The 20,704-nt window shown below is 32.2% G+C and overlaps 1 protein-coding gene across 8 annotated transcripts in view; it reads left to right on the forward strand.

Moving 5' to 3' along the window:
• LOC108910940 (ral guanine nucleotide dissociation stimulator-like 1) overlaps positions 1 to 20,704 on the forward strand; it is a 127,354-nt gene that overhangs the window by 81,438 nt on the left and 25,212 nt on the right. For 2 of the 8 annotated variants that reach the window (XM_018715722.2, XM_018715723.2), the window contains exon 1: positions 16,689 to 16,848. The exons of the other annotated variants lie outside the window; for them this stretch is intronic. In XM_018715722.2, the coding sequence (XP_018571238.1) occupies positions 16,798 to 16,848 (51 nt within the window). In that variant the 5' untranslated portion in view covers positions 16,689 to 16,797. Of the gene's footprint in view, positions 1 to 16,688; positions 16,849 to 20,704 lie in introns of those variants that run through there. 8 annotated transcript variants of the gene reach the window in all.

The raw sequence follows: 20,704 nt of genomic DNA on the forward strand, positions 1-20,704 counted from the left end.
AGACTAGTTTTTTTTTAGTAAAAAAGGATTCATTTTAAAAAAAAATTAAAGACCCTTCTCGAAAACGGTATGGTTGCGGTCCAAGGTTTATATAAACCGTTTTGCTTATTTTTACCTGAGGAATATTCCCTTAACGTGAACTTCCTCATGGGACGCCCTGTATATGTAATATCTGGCTAAAATTCAAGTCTCGGTTAATCGAAAATATCCAATCAGCCCACGAGTCAGTACACCATAGATGCAGGACTAATTAGGGCTAGCACAAAAGAACAATGGATTTATGCCCAAAACAATGGCCTGTTAATTAATCCATCAATCGATTTGGATAGCACGTTTTTGTTGGTACACCGGCTTTGAATGGTTTACTCGAGGCGCTTACGTTCTTTTTTACTACGCCTCGGCTCAATCCCGTTACAAGTGGTAAGCTGGAAAACGTGATTGCATTTTAAAGCGCCGAATGAGAAGTGCGTTCATAATTCTCTCCACGCATGGAAAATTTAATTCAAAGGGATAATTGGATTTGATTTTTAATATCGACGAAGAGTGAGAGAAAATGTCGCAGCCCTTTTTTATGAAGTATTTTTTATTTTAACAAGTTTTAATTGTGAAATGAAAATGAAATAAATGTTAATGAAATAATACAAAGTAGCTTATCTTTGTGGTGTTAAATAATAAAATAATTTGGCATACCTGATGGTTACAACTGTTCAGAATTTTGTCCACCGATGTGTAAACACATTTGGGTCCGTCTTACTCAGTTTCTACAAACTAACACAAATGCTGTCTTGTTTCACCATAACACAAATGCTTCGCCATAATACAATTGTTTTCTTGCTTCATCATAAATTAAAACGATATTCATCAGCTCCGAGTTGCTATACACGCAAGCCATTTTTGACACTAACTACTAAAAAATTATTGTAAACACTATGGAAATGACGACTGTAAAATCGGATTTCAGTATTCGGAGTCGCTGAGGCTACGTGGCTCCCCACACGTCTACCAATGACGCTAGAGACTGCATATGTCCAGCTATGTAATGCTTGAAAGTACTACAATTTTTTTTCTTGGAAACTATAAGGATTTTATCTCATGCCACATCTATTCTCAAATTTTTGTGGATAAGCTGTAAATCACCCTGTACATACAGAGACGGCAAAGTCATTATATCAAGTTTTCTAAAAATTAGTATACAGTGGTTTCTAAAACCTATACCAGCTATAATCCTTACCGCTCGCTTTTGCAGGCGAAAAAATTTTTTGCGCATAGCAGGACAGTAATATCCCATAGCTAATAATGAATGAAATAATGCAAAGTAGTAGGAGTTTCTATAGATATCGAACGAGTAAGTGTGCGTAATACAAATATTGAGTTGGAAAGTTTGCGACTTTGTTGCTCAGTATGAACATACCAATTTAATTTTTCATCTATAATGATGCTAAGAAATTTTGCCGAATTTTCCCTACATCTATTTCTATTTGTAGTAAACAATAGATCCTGAGTTTTGCTTTCATTTAATTTTAACTTATTTGATGTAAATATTTTTTAGCTTCAGAGATCAGTTCTATACTTTTCGTTACCATGTTATTTATGTCACTATTTGAATTTAACAAGGTGGTGTCATCTGCGAAAGCAACACAAGTATTTGGCAGTAAATTATGAAATATATCATTGATGTATATGATGAATAGAATAGACCCTAGGACGGTTCCTTGAGGCACTATTTGTTTTCTATTTGATAAATATCATCTGAAAAAAGTCTTGTGCTAAGCCTCTGACCCCGTAATATAAAAGTGTACTAAGTAAAATCTCATAAGACACAATCAAACGCCCTCGAGATAATTTACTCTCAGTAACGATTTTAAAAACTGCTTTTGTTGTAGGTACTTCGAAAGCAAAATTGGCAACAATTTAATATATAGTAATATAAGCCATTACGCGTGATTAAGTAAAATTTCAAAGGTCTTGGAAAACTTGGGGATAATAGAAATAAGCTGTCCGTGTATGCAATAACTCTTGTCCCGTTGCTCACGAATTATGTTTGTGGCATTGTCGATGACCAATTATCCAAAAACAATTGAAACTACAGACTAATTGTAAGAAGGTTATTAAAAACTGATTCTTATTCCATCTGTGAAGGGGTAAACTAAGAAATCATTTTTGAAAAATTTTATTTTTGTTTTCTTGTCTTATTGTTATGACTTTTATGAGAATTTGAATATTGGAAAAAATTACGGTGAAACTTGACTTCTGTTTTCAGCTTTTTAATTCTTATCCATCTTCTAGAGTAATACCTACAAATCATATTTGTGGAGAAGGTAAAAAGCTACATAGTTATATCTATTTATATCGCCAACTTTTCAAAACTTCTTAACTTTTATATACTGATATAACAGCGTTCGTTTCTATGAAATACATCCAATAAAGAAATAAAAAAAGTATTCTTGTTATTGTATCTAATTTTAGTTCGATGTAAGACCTTCTACACAAATATTGACAGTGAGGTCGTTTTTATAGGCTGTCTATGTCGGGGAAAATCGATTCGTTCACCTTATCATCCGTTAGGGTGACATTAAATGAGGTGAAATATGTTTGACACACCAACAAAACAAAAAGGATGATGGTTTGGTGGATCGTAAAATATATCCCACGTAAGTTCAGTGAGCTACATTGTTTTCTGTGTTGGAATATTTTTCCATTTATCACTAGCATTTGAATACGTTTTTGTACACATGGTATTATCAAAGCAAAATAATTTTTAATTAATATAGAAATAATAGACGCTTATATTTATAGTTCTCTTATATTACCTATGATACAGGTTGGGCAAATATGTCGGAACACCTGTGTACAGGTGTATAAGTTTGATTAAAAAATACCTTTAACAAACGTTTTTGTAGTATTTCTATTCGTTTCAATGACGTAGTTTAATTTTCAACATCTTTATTTGTAGAGATACGGGATAAAATTTCTTCCATCAAGATAACGTTAATTTAAGCTAAGACATTTTATTTAGTTTAAGATTGTAGTAGGTATATTAGCGTCAAGAATATATTTCTTTCTAAACCTAAATCCTAAACATTCACGTGATATTAAAAACCATTTATCTCTTCAAACCTTATTTTTTCTACTGCCACTGGTCCAAATGGAGTTCCAGTATTTTTTTTATTAAAGCATTAAAGTCAGCAATTTTCTGCTACAGAAGAGCTTTTCCATTCACCATGCCGTTTGATAGTTAATTTGCCACTATGTGTTCCTAGTATGTAAACTTCATAAAGGAGTTCCTGTTTATAAAGAAATGATAAACATCTTGTTGAGAATATCGTTTGATATTAATAAGTAATTGTGCAAAATTATTTGAAGAAAAGACTCTATGATATTTTGTACATGTAAAGATTTCTTGATCAATGCGCAGCAGGAATTTATTTCAGGAAGATGTATAAGTAAAGTAGTGTGCATTACACAATCCGTTTGTGAAAACTGGCATCAGCCATAGTATCCTGTTAAAGATATTTACTGCTTATTTAGGAGTTTTACTCAGTCTGTTAAATAAAATCGTTGGGTTAGGTGTTCCTAAAGGCTCGATTCTGGAACCTTATTATCCTTTTTTATCGATGACATTACTGCGGCTTTTCAGTGGAAAACTTTTAATATATGTTAATGATCTACAGTTATTTTTTCTTTCTATTAATTCCATTCAGGTTTGTCAATTATTTCAAGATCAGAATTAGTTGTTTCTTATCGCCAAAGTGTTGTTGTTTTCATAAGCAGGATCCATTAGCTTATGCACGTAATATTAATAATATTACTTTGACTCGATCTAGTTGTTCTAGAATTTTAGGTTTGGGATTTATATTTGTTTCGAGACTGATACTAAAAATTTAAGATTCATTATAAGAAATATTAGGTGTAAATTTGAATATTTGGTTGTCGATCGAAATAAAGAAATAACGAAATATGTGTTAAATGTTATAAGAAAATCATTTGATAAAAAACATGTATTTAAAAGGAAAATGATATGAAAAAATTTCGCATTAATAATCATTTTCTTCCCCCTCTTTTCCGGGTTATTCTGGAACACAGGTAGGAAAAGATTATTTTTTCATCAAAATACATTAACAAAAAGAAATTATATAAAAAAGTCTTTGTTCGCTGAAAACGTACGGACCCGTTTACTTTATCGCAATCATTTAAATGGAAGTGTGAATGAAAATCTCCTTCATTCCAAAGGTAAAGAACGACACGGAGACTTAAATCAATGGCCTAGGATTAAACCGTCCTCGGTTCTTTTCTCCCCGTCTTCCTCTACTCAATTTAATTAATCTGAAAAACGCTTGACGATAACACCTTTAAATTCCGGGTAAATGGTCTAGATTAAGACAGTCTAGCAAATGCGAGACCTGTTTCTCGGTAGTTTTATGACAATGATAGCCAGACGTCTTTTTTAATTCATCCAAATGAATCTAGCTAATTGCTAATAATTGTGATTAACGACCCATTCTGTAGGCAGTAAGAGGTCACGCAGCAAGTAACCCATTCGATGGCAACTGCAGAAATAGTTTTGTGACGAGGAGCGAACGCATCCTTTTTTTTTAATAAATCTGGTATTAAATCCCAGTAATTCTTTAATAAATCTTCCTACATCCCATTAATTTTTTAGTTAACTGTCCTACATCCCAGTAATTCTACAAAAGGCTTATTATCAAGGGCCTATACCATCTTTAGAAAGCATTTCCAGACCTGCCTTGATCGAACTATTCTCTTATTTTTGGACGTAGAATCTAGTGATGATGTTTGTAGATGTTGTAGACTAATAGAATTCCTGGTTTGGTAAAAAAATATTAATTTTTTAAATCCCGTGATAGGAAACTAAAAAAAAGCTACCTACAAAAATTGGAGTAGTTTTTGCCCCCAGCCCGTCAGTTTTGACCTATTTTCAAATCAAATTTTAGAATGATCTTGAACAAAACTCCTTTTCTGAGGTGTCCTGATTAAATTTCACTCTTAACTTTTGTGCAGATATTTACACTGTTTGATCCAAATGTTTGAAACTTTATAATTAAAATAGCCTCTTGTACCATTTAAAAAGTTAAGGTCAGTAATGTTTTGGAATAAAACAAGTTTAGAACGTTTCTTTCATTGTCAATGATTATTATTAATTGTTCAAAACATAAAAAAAATTCATAAATTTTCTACATATAACATATTTTTTAAATCAGTGTTCTAGAACGGTGAAATTGAAATCACATGAGGCTGAAACTAGCAGCCAAACTCATCAGCGAGAACGTCACAATACCGCATATAAAATATTGATTATTTGAAACGGAAAAAATCGTATTATACGTTTAAAAATAATCATGAAATAGTATAGAGACCAATGTTTATGCAAATTGTGAACTTGTATTACATTTACAACTTATTTTGTGCAACAATAATGTTGACGTACTTCTTTAGAAAAAGAAAGTAATACCTCTTCCTACCGCGAATTGGTCCACCAAAAAAGTGTAGAGTTTAGTTGAATTCATCTCTTATTATCCACAAATAAAATTGTAACGGTACGTCCCTTATATATTGCAAAAGAAAATTGTTTAAATGGTGCCTAGACCGTCGGTTTATAAATAAATAGCTGTAACGAAATTCGGACCATGAATTGAATGTAGAAAAAAATCTGGAATACGTTTTTAGGTGTCCTCTATGAGATCGAACAAAAATTTTGAGGGTACACCTTTTAGTTATTGCAAAAAAAATGTTTATATCGTGCCCAGACCATCTGTTTATAAATAAATAGCCGTAACAAGATTCGTACCATCAATTGAAAGCAGAGAAAAATCTGGAATACGTTTTTAGGTGTTCTCAATAATATCGAACAAAAACTGTGAGGGTACACCATTTAGTTATTGCAAAAAAATGTTTATATCGTGCCCAGGCCCTCTGTTTATAAATAAATTGCTGTAGTGAGATTCGTACCATGAATTGAAAGCTGAGAAAAATCTGGAATACGTTTATAGGTGTCCTCTATGATATCGAACAAAAATTGTGAGGGTACACCTTTTAGCTATTGCAACAAAAATTGTTTATATCGTGCCCAGACAGTTTTTTTTATATATATACTAAATAGCTGTAGCTAGATTCGTGCCACGAATTGAAGGCTGAGAAAATTCTGCAATATCTTTCTAGATACCCTCTACGATATCGAACAAGAATTGTGAGGATACATTATTGCAAAAAAAAATGTTGATGAGTTTGGCTGCTAGTTTCAGCCTCATGAAATCACACGAGAATGTTTTTACTACAAAACTTTTTAGCTATAGTTATTGAATGGTTTAGTAGTCAACGAAAAAGTTGGAGCAATATTTATCCAAAATACCTTCAGTCTGGGACTGATCTTACGAAAATTTAGGAATTATGTTTTAATCATTACATTCACAATATAACCATAATACTATATAACCATATAACTGTTCAGGCGCTCACTTTCAAGGGACGATAACAAGAAATTAATATAATGCGCTCAACCAAATACATCCCTGATAAATTTCCGGTAATTAATAATAATAATATTTGTTTACATTAAATTAATTACAATATCTATCCTCACAAGCTTTACGTATTAACATAATAAATGCAGATAAATTTAAATTAGATGTTTTAATTGTTTCTGCAATATTTCTCGTTTTCCTAAGTTATCAAGAAAACTAATGACGTCAAAAAACTTCCGGTAATTTTTTACTGATATATACACTCAATAAAACATATCTCTAGGAATATTTGCAGACATAATACAGTATATATTTATTTATTTACTAAACTTTAACATCAATGAAATATATTAGTATAAAAATGATTTTTTTCAATTTCCTCGGTAAATTCTGGGTGTACACTATAAATCCCTGATTGAGCTTAATTTAGTTATAAATCTTTGAATAAAAATGGGTCAACTCGGCTCACTTCCATAGTGTCTACAAAAGTTTTTTCATTCAACTTTGCACAGACTGAGGCAGATTGGCATTAATCCAAGTTGTCGATTATGCAAAATCTGCAAAGGAATAAGGTTACTTTAGACAAGTTTTGGAACTGCAACGCTAGAAGCAGCCAAATACCTTTAATTTTGATGCCAAGAAATACAATTTTTTTTGTTATAAATATCTAGATAGCGAGATGGCCAAATCAGTATGTGTAGAGTTTTACTTAATTCTTCTGTACCTAATTATACAAAACATGAAAGCGCTTTGTAAAAAATTACAAAAATGAAGATGCACTAACAAAATGTCAAAAACGCATCCTTTTTACAAAATTATATTTATGGTGTATTTATGGGTATGGCTTTATTTATTTGGCATTGTCGGTAAACAATACTACGTTTTTCTAAAAACGTCAAATTAAAAGATACAAAATAGATACTCACACTATCGATAATCTGCAACGTTTTCAAGAAAACACAATATAACTTTCAAATTTTACAAATGCATTATACTACCTTAATATAATGAAAAATTTGCCAGCAAATAGCTGATGAGATATTTTAATTACATTTTAATTCTTATTGAGTCTTAGAAGCTAATTAGATGATAACTGAGAAATATTTGGTTTTATCAAGAACATTCTTATCAGTTTTTTTTTCGGTTTTCAGAATCTGAATCATCGAAGTGCATAAAAATGTAATCATGTTCGTGTTTTTATATAATTCTAGAGAAAAAAATTTACTTTTATAGGAGCCGGTGCAATAAAATTTTTATTACACATTTTTAGTGGGAATATGAGGATTAATACTGATTTTGGGACTTTTCTGGTGTTAAAGTTGATATTGCTGCATTTGCGATCTTTAATACTTCTGGTAGGGTTGGTGGGAGGGAGGGTGGGAGGGGGAGGTAGAGAGAGAGACACATACACAGAGAGAAACAGAGGAACACAGAGAAAAACAGAGACACACACAGAGAGACAGAGACACAGAGAGAGAGACAGAGAGAGAAAGAGAGAGAGACATAGAGAAGGATATGGAAGGGGTGTATTTTGCAACCCGTCTACATGACTGTAATCAAACATTTTTACCTCATATTTTAATTCAAACTTTTAAAAACAACAGTGGCGACAGCGAAAAACTACAGTTTTTTTACAATATCATTTCCTTAGTACCTACTCATTATAATAGCCTACTGTCGAGTCGGTCATGGTACTGGAATAATATTTACCAGCAGCCATATGATAACAAAAAACCGAGTGTAAAAAGTTTCTTTGTTGCACTCGCTTCGGTCTTATTTTATGATTTTACATTTTTGTCCTAAATAACTATTATAACCAATGGTGTCGAAAAAGGTTTGTGAAAAATGATGTCTTTTAAGAAGCGCTTTATTGTATATTTATTTTTCTTTTTAATAAAAAACATCCGTTATTGCCTTTTGTGTCTGACGAAAAAACTTGATCCATGAGGTTGCAATCGATAATCCAAAAATGTGCTAAGTTTCATTTGTCATTGCCATTTTTTATAAGTGTATTTCTGACAGTGCATCACCCTGAAACTATTTAGTAAACGTTTTCGAACTGACCTCTGGAAATTTTTTGTTTGAAATGGCTTTTTCTATTTGCATTTCCACTCTGGCATAAATCAAATTTCTATTTCAAGAGATAATGGAAGACCATATTAACTCTTCGATGTATTGGAGTCAAAATGCAGTACACCATCATACAGGATACAACGTAATTCTCTGTGCCGAGTAAATCAAAGTAGTTAGTTGGTAGTGCCTAACTTGATATAAAGCTAAGTTGATTTTGTTATTAAATACATACTCGGCCACTGATGTGGTTGAAAGGTTCTTTATGTAATGTTTGTTAGGACGAGCTACAAAGACCTATAAAACCATTGTCGTTCTCCTCTGAAGCGTGGCAGCGATTCCAACGTTCATTCCGCCTCTTCGTCCATTTACACGCAATTTCATAACATTGTCTTCGTTCTCCTTGAGTGAAATATAAGCACCTGCCACATGAAATGGAAATAAAAGTCAAATGAGGCGTTTATATAGTCGTAAAATGGCCTCTTACGTAGGTCATTTATTTTTCGATTTTTATTTTAGTATGAAATACATTTTGTGTTTAACCAATATGATTTTTGTACGCGGTTCCTTTAAAATTACGAATTAGTTTGATTATTGATAAATTCAAGCAAGTTATAGGTACTCTTTGGTACCAAATATCTAGATATGTCAAAGAAGCAATTCCGTAGACAGGCTGGACAAAAAATAGGCTCTAACCGTATCAACTCTTTCCAATCGTATCTATACATGCTTCTTCAAAATATTATGAAAAACTTGCTAATTAAAACGCAAAATTGCACTATATCGTCACTAAACACTGAAATAAATAACTTTTTAAGATTCACCATCACCATCTCGCAAACCGATAGTCGAAAACTAAACTAAAAATGAAACATTCGCGTTCTATACCAGGTACGAAGACAGTCGGCGTATCCGTTTTTAAAGGCGGCATAGTAACAGAACTGCGGTGGCTAGCCTCCGTTGCACTTCGGAAATGTTCGGAACGTGATCGAATTCTAGTTAAATTTAAGCTGTTCACGGTTTAATTTTATTATTTATTTTTTTTTTGGATTAATTTAATATGTCAGAGGTCATTGTCACTTAGATTCACAAACTAAATACATACTGTGCTTAAAAAAAATAGTAACATAATTATTTGTAAAAACGTTTTTAAATAAATATTTATCAATCAGATTAGTTTTTTATGTTCGTTTTTTTGAACATCAAATTAATTATTTTAAAACAAACTAGTTTTATTTACAGTTAGTAACATATGTACATACCAGTATTGGTTAATACTTAATAAAATTTTAATATTTTACAAATCTTATTTTTAATGTTGGGCGCTTCATCCACATTAACCTCAAAAAAGTATGACGATTTTAAAATAATACGTCGTTGTCACGTTAAAACACTGTTTTCACAAAATTATTCTTCTTTAGTTAGTCTAAAAGTTGATTAAAAAAAAAATACAATTAGTAACGTATATATCTCCGTACCATTATTAGTTAATATATCATGTAAAAATGTTAATCTTTTATAGAAACGATAAATTTTTTTTATTGTTCAACGCTTGCACCACAATGATATAAAAAATATGGTGACTTTAAAATGACACGTAGCTAAGTTGTTCAAAAGTAATCTGCTTTACTAAATTATTTTTCATTGTCACTTCCCACGATGTAGGTTGATTTAAAAATAACTGGCAACGTTGATAGTGCACTAATACGCAATTTCCGGGTACCCCGGTTTACGCCGCCCAGTGTTCACGTGCACAATAATTCAATCGCAGTTTTAAAAAACTAATTAAAACTTCACTATTTATTTGATTAAAAAACAAATCAACTCAATTCGTTTTCAGGGGAACGCATACTCCCGAAAAACTGACCCCTACTTAAAGTTACATCCTGTACTGCAGTATAGTACAGTAAACACAGTAGTATTCAAATCTTGAGAGAAATGATTAGTCTGAATTCATTTTTATGTCTTCGTTAAAATAAATACGAGTTTAGGGATGAACATAAAAAGTCAGTAACTTTTATGGTTCCCTTGTTTCATAAGTTAATACTTGGGTCTGTTTTATTAACATAAAGGGGGTGACGCATGCAGGGTTGATTCATTTATTCCAACAGCAGAATACGAAAATGGAAATGACAGTTCCCTGTCCATTATACTTCAGTTAATGTAGAAAGAAATAAAAATTGTTTGTTTATTTTTTTTTTCTTTTATTGAGACTGGAAGTGAAATATGTCTATGTATATGACTAAGACACGATAAGCTGAAAGTACAGAACAGGGTGAATCAAAATAATATTATTTAAGGCAATTTATCTAAGTTCAAATTTCTAAAAAAATTAATATCTTTGCAAGTGTTTAACGTAGGAGATCCGAATTTAGCACACGATCATCGTGGTTCTTTATTAAAAGTAAATTAATATTAATGGGAGCACTGCGAGTGGTTGTTTGGGGTGACATACCCATAAATTTTTCCAACTTTTTTTACCCTTTCTTTTACTCCGCCGGCCGATGTTAAAAACAATTACTTGTTTTGTCATGTTTGAATTTCGTTTTACAACTTTCTTTACTCTTGTTAATTTTTAATAGACCTCACAGTTTTAAAGTAAAACTTGAATAAGTGAGGCAGTGTGTTAATAAAAAAAAATCAAAAATTCAATAATCTATCAAAGTGAACGAGGGCATGTTTATTGGAAAATAATGAACTGAAACTGATCTTTATGTAGGCGGTTCATAAAAAAATATTTAATAAGTTTAAAAGAAAATACAGTAACTGAGACAGTATTCTACTAAAAAATAATTAATATTAAGCAAGTGTTATCAATTTGAAGGAATTGTTGAAAATGATTACCAAATCATAAATTTACTTAAAAATTAAAGTTCACTGTGTCCACATCCCTAATTTTTCAAATCATTTCGGATTTGAATTGGTGAAGAATAATGCTTCTCCAAATAATGTCCAATGATACTGGAGCAAATATTTGACATAAGTTCCTGTTGAAAACTTGAATCAGAATAATGATAGAAATTATGAAAATTAAATATTAATGGAAGCTAAACTGACAGAAGGTCACTAACTGAAGCAAATTTTGAGGCAATAACCTTTTGGAAATGATATGGATACAGTAGATTAGGTACGTCTAATAATCTGATGCACATAAGTTTGTGATATTTAAGTTTTCAATGGTCTTCAAAATATTTTTCTTCTCTTGTTTTTGGACATTGCGTAAGCATCTTCGATGGTTGTTATTTCCGGAAAATATTTCCATCTGTTGAGCACTATTTCACAAAGAAACATATTTCCCTATGCGGAATTACACGATAAAAAAGCTGCGATATTCCATCACACTTTTACAAATTCTTTTACAGAAACCCAATTCTAACAGCATGTCAACTTGCTCGTTAAATAAAATATTTCCAACCATTTGGTCATAATGTAGTGTAATTGAAATTTAAACGTTGCTGGATGTTTATGGTAATAAATTTGATATACTACGAAGGAATCTTAGTGGGCGTATTTATTAATACATCTGATGACACGTTGTGAAACGTTCGACTGCTGAAATAAACAATTTTTTTTCACTTATAAAATATGTTTAATGTAACAGAACAAACAATTTTTACCTACCTGTCTCGTGTTAATAACAATTTTCAGTTGGTATTTCTTTACCGCCGTCTATAATAGTTTTAAGTACCTTTCTAACATCACGTCATGTAAATTTGTCTAATAAATAACGAAGTTGACAGCTACTTCCGGAATAACCGGAAGTGCCATGTTGACGGCATTGTTCTCATTGAAGGGAGGATATCTGATAATCCCCGTAAACAAAATTTCAGTCATATTATGTTTGGTTTCTCTAAAACGTTTAATAGGCCACTTACCGTTAAGAACCCTGTATATGATGTATTCTTTGTAAAATGTTTGTAAAACTTTTTAAGTGTGCTCTAGTGGAAATTGATTTAGTAAGTACTTCTGTATTTCGAAAACAGAAGCGCAAAATATAGTTAGGTTTCCATCTTACTTTGACTTGCAGTATCCTAAAATTACCACTAAGGTTAGGGACACATTTTTTTCTGTAGATATTTACATCTACCTACCTATAACTATACAAGTTGTGATGTGATGATTGCATTCATTATTCAATTCTCGTACGGCTAGTAAACGAATATTTTTACAATAGTCCACTTCGCATTAACCTCCAGCTTATTACTTGCTTCCTTTCCTAGTCTTCAGCGTTACTATATTAAAGTCGTTCATTGTATGAACATGAATGCTGAATAGGATGATCCTATCTAAATGTATTCAACCCTTATGTAAGGTAATAAAGGCATACACACGGACTAATTTAAAACCCATTCATACATAATTCTACGGCTTTTATTCACGGTCAGTAGTGCCACAACACATGCTGCATCCTTTGTCTGAAGTCATGCGTGAGGCTGTCTTCCCAGGTTCTCTTGGAAGACTAGGCAGTTGTTAAGTTTGTAAATATGCAGGGTGTTTCCCAGGCGAGTACGGAATAGGTTCAGAATTTGTGGATATGCAGGGGGACATTTTAACTTTGCTAAATCTTAAATCGAAGTAGGTATTTGTGTAAGTTGTAGTAATGTCACTAAAGACTAACAAACCACTTGAAATCAGAATTCCAAATTCCAAGATTGTGTTAGGAAATCCCCATTCTTTTTTGATTCCACAGAAAAACTCATCCTGTATATTTTTTCTACTAAGTCATATACCATAATGAAAATACATGAACCAGTGACAAAAATCATGCATTTGATTTTTTTGTCACACTTTCCTCAGTTTGAATTAATACTGATTTCTTTGTTAACACAAACAATTTTTTATTTTCTATTTAAGGGGGTATTTACATGAAATTCAACCCAAAATTCAAAAAAAAAATTTTCTTATTGTGGAAGATAAACGTGAAGAATGGTACTTACTCGAACGGTTTTTTCGAAATTAAATTTACACGTGAGCTATCATATCGTTTACTTTACTTTATGGCTGTTTTTAGGTTTTTATTCGATTTTCTAGATTTTTTTTTATTGCAAAATAAGTGTAAATGATATAAATCACGCTATATAGCTGTATTAACAATTGATTTAAGTGACTGTAGAAGGCGATATTTTCCTGTAGTCGTTTCTATGGTTTCTATACACGCGCGGTAAACACGAGTTTTATGTGTAGGAGCAACAACTGAGTGTTTAAACGTGTTTTTCTCGGAACTACTTTACTGAACTTGTGGAAGCTCTAGATCTTGAATCCGATAAGATATCGACTTTTTTTCACTTAAAGTAAATTGAATTCATTGGAGTATATACTAACAAAATAGGGGAATAAATATTTTTTTATTTTTTTTTAACACTCAAGAAAAAGTTTATTGACAATTGTGACTAAAATTCGTATGCACGCCGGTTTTTTCTTATCGATATTTTATTGATTTTAATAGTATGTATGTACATTGTACACATATCTAAGAAAAAAAAAATGATTCTTGATTTCAGATATTTACGACTTCTACAGCTCACACAAAATAAATCTCTCTTTTGAAGGTGATGAGGGTGCACGACATACACGGTGTCCCACCAGGAATGGCCACAATCGATATCTCGGAAAGTACTGCTCCGATATATCTGAAAATTTGGCAACCTATCAAAGGTAGTAGGACCAACACACCTAAAATATTTAGATCTTTATGACACTTTCGATTATATCGGGAGTCGACATTAACTTTCTTATTTTAAATGTGACACTATACAGGGTGTTAAAAAAAGAGTGTAAAATATTTCAGGAGGTAATAGTATGAACCAAAATAAGCAGAAATGTCCTAATAAACATGGGTCCGCAAAGTAACGGTTGCGGAGATATGGACCACTATTCGTTTTTCAAACATTTTATTTTATTAGGAATAAACCGACAAAGGAAGCTTTTAACAAACAAAAAACAAAGTTACAGAAGATGTTCAAAGTGCCCTCCGTCCATTTTCAAGCAGGCACGACATCTTCGTCTCAACGATATTCGAACTCTTTCGAAAACACCCTCCTTGGTTTGGATTTCTTGACACTTTTGATTAATCCGTAGCTGCAGCTCTTCCAGGCTATTTACAGGAGTACCATACACTAATGTCTTCAAATATCCCCAAACAAAGAAATCTAGAGGGTTCAGATCAGGCGATCTTGGAGGCCATAAAACAGGTCCGGCCCTTCCTACCCATCTATGTGGAAAAGTTTGGTGTAAATGCTCTCTAACGGCCATGGAAAAATGAGCTGGAGCACCATCATGCTGGAACCACATTTGTTGCCTCTGATTCAAAGGAATGTCTTCCAAAAACTCATACAGTGTGTTCTGCAGAAAGTTGAGGTAAGCAGCGCCTGTTAATCGGTTTGGTAAAACAACAGGACCTAGAAACCTGTCACCTACAATACCCATCCAAATGTTTAATGAAAAACGTGCCTGATGTCCAGATTCTATTAGAGCATGAGGATTTTCGTCGGCCCAAATATGCGTATTGTGAAAATTAAACACTCCATTTCTTGTGAACCCGGCCTCATCAGTAAAAAGAATGTTTGCAAGAAAACGAGGGTCTTCAGCATCATGACGTAGAAACCAGCGGCAAAAAACCAAACGTGCTTGATGATCATTTATTGGATTTAAGGCCTGTACTCGTTGCACATGGTATGGATAAAGCAGTTGCTCGTGAAGGATTCTCCAAACAAGAGGACCACTAATTCCTACCTCGGCTGATATTCTCCGCACACTCGTACCTGGATTCTGCTCTACCAGTGCTAGAATTTCTTCTTCTGCTCTAGGAGTGGATACCGACCTTGGTCTTCCGGATAAATGGCACTGTTTGCTCAAGGAACCGGTATCACGCAATCTTTGGTGAATTCTTCCAAACATGCGTTGTGAAGGAATCTGGCGATTTGGATAAGCGTCAATATAAAGACGTCGCGCTTCGGATCCCATTAGCACGACCATACATGAAATGCATGTCTATTAATTCTGCGTTAGAGTAACCAGCCATAGCGAAAGAAAACTTGTGCACTGAGAACAACTGTCAAATACGTACTGTTTATTTCACTAAACATCAAAGAACTATTATAAGAAAATACACAACGTTTTTGCAAAATAAAAAAGGGGCTAAAAACATAAAACATTCCATATCTCCGCAACCGTTACTTTGCGACCCATGTTTATTGAGACTTTTCTGCTTATTTCGGTTCATACTATTACCTCCTTAAATATTTTACACTCTTTTTTTTAACACCCTGTATATTATTACCTTATCGGATTCTACATGAAATTTGAGGGTCCCTTTATTAAATATTTCCTATATCTAGGAGTTATACATTTTGAGATATTGAATTTTAAAGAAAAAAATTGACAGATACAAGGGTCCGCGGAGGTGCTTCTAACTCTTTTCAGGAGCGTGATATCAAGTGGATTTTTGGTACCTGTAAAGGGCATAGGGCATACTAGTAAAGGGCTTGAAATCAAAATATGCCTTAGTTCAAAGTTGCCTGATTGATGAAATTTGGGCGACTTAGCAAATTAATGTAAAGATTTACTTAATTTATATACAATGCATGGAATAGAATATTTAATTACGGATCCCACGATATATAATAATATATCGAAGTATATTGTTACATCATTTTGACTATAAAATGACATATACAATCGTTAGATTCGTTATTAAAAATTCTATTCAATGCAATTAAAATATATGTGGTTAATCATAAAAAGATGGTTAAAATATAGGTACGTGGTTAATTATAAAAAGGTGCTGCTTAATTTCCTGTCAAATCAAAAGTTAAACAAATTAATGATTGTCACAGAAAAATTTGTATTTTTTTTTATTGAGGTACAATTGTTTTTCTGATTACATCTTATGAATCCGCAGAATTTTTTACTTATGCCTACCTCTATTTTATTCCATTCCAGTAACTTAATAACAAATTGCAATAAAACGTGAATTACGGATCACCCCGTACATTGAATACATGCGTAGGCATAGGATCTGCAGACTGATAATGAATTCAATGTAAAGCATGCGTCATATACCTACAACGTTCGCATTTTATCATTTGTTGTTGCTTGTGATTCACGCAGTTTACGTTGTTGTTTTGGATGCGCTAGGTTTCCAATTCAGTTTCCTGCTGATAATACGTTAAAAACCTTATATCGCGGAAAGCAGTAACTTTTATAAGTTCAGTGAATTACGTTCGCAACAAATTCTCGTCCGTATAGTATGTGTGTGTGCCATGAACCTACATTTGTATGTTATTGTGAAGATATTGAAGTAAGTAGTGACTGAATTGACAATTAGTAACTTATTTTTAATGATGATTGGTAATTGCTGGGTCGCTGCGTCTTCGCTAAATTATTTCTACACAAGTTTCCTCCATCTATCATCATGGTATTACATAAATAATCTTTAATGACCTTAAGTACATAAGGAATACCGTTCATCGTCGACATTCTATTGATCGGTAGAATATTTACCTTTTGTATCAGCATGAGATTATAAGATAAATAAGTAAATGACAAAATAATTTTAACGGCATTGCCTGCAATGAAGAATTTTCATTTTGTATGAAATGTCGAGTTTGAAAAGGCTAGGTTTGAGACTTTATAGGGTAAAATAGAATTTTTTTGTTTGGGAAGGTGAAACGAATTGGACAATCAAAAGAGGAGTGAGAAATTTGATAATTTTACCGATATTTTGAACGTAAAAAACATTTTTAGCGCTTCTTTTGAGTCACATGCAAAATAAAAGTGGAAAATGTAGATAGGTATTAATATGACAGTCATGATATTAATATTACACTTAAAAAAGGTTTGTTTTAGGTACAGTGCAAGTTAAATGCAAAAATAACGTGTTTTAAATAGTAAAAAAATATTAACAAAACTGCTTTTGATGTATTCGTTAAAACGGAGATAAGTAATTGTAACAGTTTATGTTATTAATTTGGTTTATGAAATTTCTAAGTACAAAACTGCAAATTTTATACTTGATATAGATAATATTGTATTAATTATTCTACATTGTTGTTTTTAAAAATGTATTTTTTTTGCTGTAGGCATCTTAATATTTGACATAACAAGAACATAAAAGAATTTCTGCTGTAACTGTAAAGATAAAATATACATTTAATAATTTAAGAAAAAATATTTTGTTTGTGTCTCTTGAAATCGCGCTTTCTATAAATACATAACTTATATTTTCATTTTGTTTTGTTTTCATTATTTTATTGATGACTGAATGTAGAATGATGACATATTAATCTGGCGAACTTTGAACCTTGAAAAGGCCAGACGCAACTGCACGTAAATTCCCACAAATCGTGTATGCTTTTTTGACGTCATTTTCAACTGATTGGAATTACCATTCATTTTCTTCTAAATTTAGAACCATGAAAATGTTTGCTCTGAAAACGAGTGTTTATCGATTTCCATTACATGTACATTTAACGCTTTAATATATCAGATTCCTTTACGTTATCTCTTTAATATGAAATAATTGATGAAATCAGTGATTCCATAATACGATATTGACAAAAACATTGTATGTTATTAAGCTTTCACTTTTCATAATCCTGAAATCATGTAAGTATTTCTGATATTTATTTCATGCAAGCGTTTCGAAAATACCTTATATCTTTCTTCGTTCTGGGAGCTCGGAATACACAAAGAACATAAGATGCACTACCTTCCGCTATCAAAATTATCTCCAGAAAATTATACTAAGTGTCCCATTTTTCACGTTATATTTTGAATACTAATAATAACCGACAAAACTTTAAATTGAAATGGAATACCCTGCATTTTTCTGCATAATATTATAGAAAATCGTCGTCGTCTTTTCACCGATATTGTCATTGTGGGGGTTATAGTTTCAATTTTCTCAGATATTTGCGGTTTACTTACATCCTCAAGAATAATACGTTAAAAATATCATCAAATGTGTCTTGAAAGGCAAATATTGGTACTGCATTCAGTATTCTACAAATATCAAGTATTTGATCGACAAGACAAATGCACAATATGCGATCCGGGATCCGCTGCACTTTGATTTTGAAACCAATTGTAAGATTCAAGACGACTGGGGAAATCAGCTGTTTCGCTTCAACCTTTGAACGCTCTGTGGCCCGCCGGCGCTTTCACGGTCAGAAAATATGATGCGAAGTAGGGCGCCGGATTAGCGAGAGTTAAGGGGTAATTTGTTTTTTTTTTGTAAAAGGTCGAGTCGAGATTTTTTTTTTCGATTTTCTATCTTTATTAAGCCTTCTGAATACGCGGTTAAAATTAATGACATTATGACTGAATCGCCCTATATAATTTCTACGTTATATTAGATAATGAATCTGAAGATGCAATGGAAAACATATGCTAGATATTTGATAATCATTTAAACAAAACTTTCACTAACATAAATATTTAAATTCGACGAATATACGTATAACTTCTTACCACTTATCAAACCACTGGTGATGTGGTCGCAGAGTAGCAATTTTTAACCTGTAAGACTGATAAAAACAACGAAAAGCAAGTAATTTGCGTAAAACCAGATTATTTACTATATACTATATTTACTATTTCCGGATTTTTAGAATGACGCTACAGGAACTTAAAAATATGGCATCAAATGTTCCATATTTTAATATATATTTTAACTGTAAGGACCAGCAATTGATTTAATAAATGTGATGGTAAATTTAGAAATATTTTAAGCCTTATAATATAATTATAATTTCCGCGTTAACCTGGAATTTTGTTCTCAATGCACCATGTAAATTTAGAATTCTAAATTGAGTTTTCAGTATCCTCCCATGTAACTGTTACCATTAAATTTCAGAATTGCACTTGTTTCCTCTACAAGCTGTATTTGTCTTTCTACATGAACAAATTGTTTTCGGATTTTCAAGTATCATTAATTGATCGTTTATATAGAAAACAACTTACGTTATCGGTAATAAGTATACGTTTTGTACATAAAAAAAGTTGGAGACAAAACATTTTTTTGGGCCTGCTGCCCTCGATCTCCCAAAGTAGGTTTTGAAATGGCTTCAAATAACATAGCCTCTATCCAAATATTATCCCACCGTTTATCCATGAAAATATAAAAGTAAATTTTAACGCGGATGGAGACGAAGTTAAAATATTTTTGTCCAGAATTTGCCAACTCTTTGAATTTTGTTCATTAGGAATAGTAGCAAGTATAGCCTCATATGTCTGAATTTACAAGCATTATTTTATGCGAAAATAAATATAGAAAAAATATATTGTGTTATTCGAGGAAGTGTACAAAATTTAGTGGAACATTCTTCAGATTTACTAATTTCTTCTAATACTATTACTTATATTAGGTGCTTTAAATTGGATATATCTTTCAACAAAAGATTGAGAGATCTTAACTAGGAAGGACTTGAACAATAATTGACAATTTCAAATATCTCTTTATTCTCTTGATTTACTCAAAGTATGGGCAAAATATAAAAGCATATATATGCCACTTTAAAATATTCCTATTAAAAATAAAATAGTGAATATGTAAAATATATTCTCTAAAAAGTAAGTGTTGCTCTGAATTTTGTCAGTGGAGATAGATAAAACTAATTTTAAAATAATGACATTAAAGTGAGAGTGTGAAAAGATAAATGGAGAATAAACACAGCGTCATAAAAACGGGAAATTGGGATGTGGTCGGACCAGATCGGCGTAACCCATACTTTGATCCGTTAAAATCAGAATTAAGTTCGCGTTTTGACCCTAACATCAAGGTACCCCCCTAGAAAGCAGTTTTTGGATATTTCAAATTAACTTGAATAGTCAGTAATTGGAAAAACAAAGACCGTTTTGCATAAATGCGGTTGATTTTCGTTGATACAGCCCTCAATTTCTTCCTTCAAGCCGTCCAAATCCTGTAATTTGGGCGGCTAATTCTGATCACCAAAATTGAAAATTACACTACCCGGAAATGATTCATTGAATTGTTTCTCGGGTTGTATGTTGTATGGCATGTGGCACCGTCTTTTTGAAACTATGTGTCGTCTACATCCATATCTTGCAATTTAGGCAGAAAAAAGTAGATGATTGTGACGCGATAGCGAGCACCATTGACTGTTATTAGCGCGCCAATCACTTTTTTGTGACTG

Source organism: Anoplophora glabripennis, unplaced genomic scaffold (assembly GCF_000390285.2).
Source record: "Anoplophora glabripennis isolate ALB-LARVAE unplaced genomic scaffold, Agla_2.0 scaffold338, whole genome shotgun sequence".
Classification (NCBI taxonomy): domain Eukaryota; kingdom Metazoa; phylum Arthropoda; class Insecta; order Coleoptera; family Cerambycidae; genus Anoplophora; species Anoplophora glabripennis.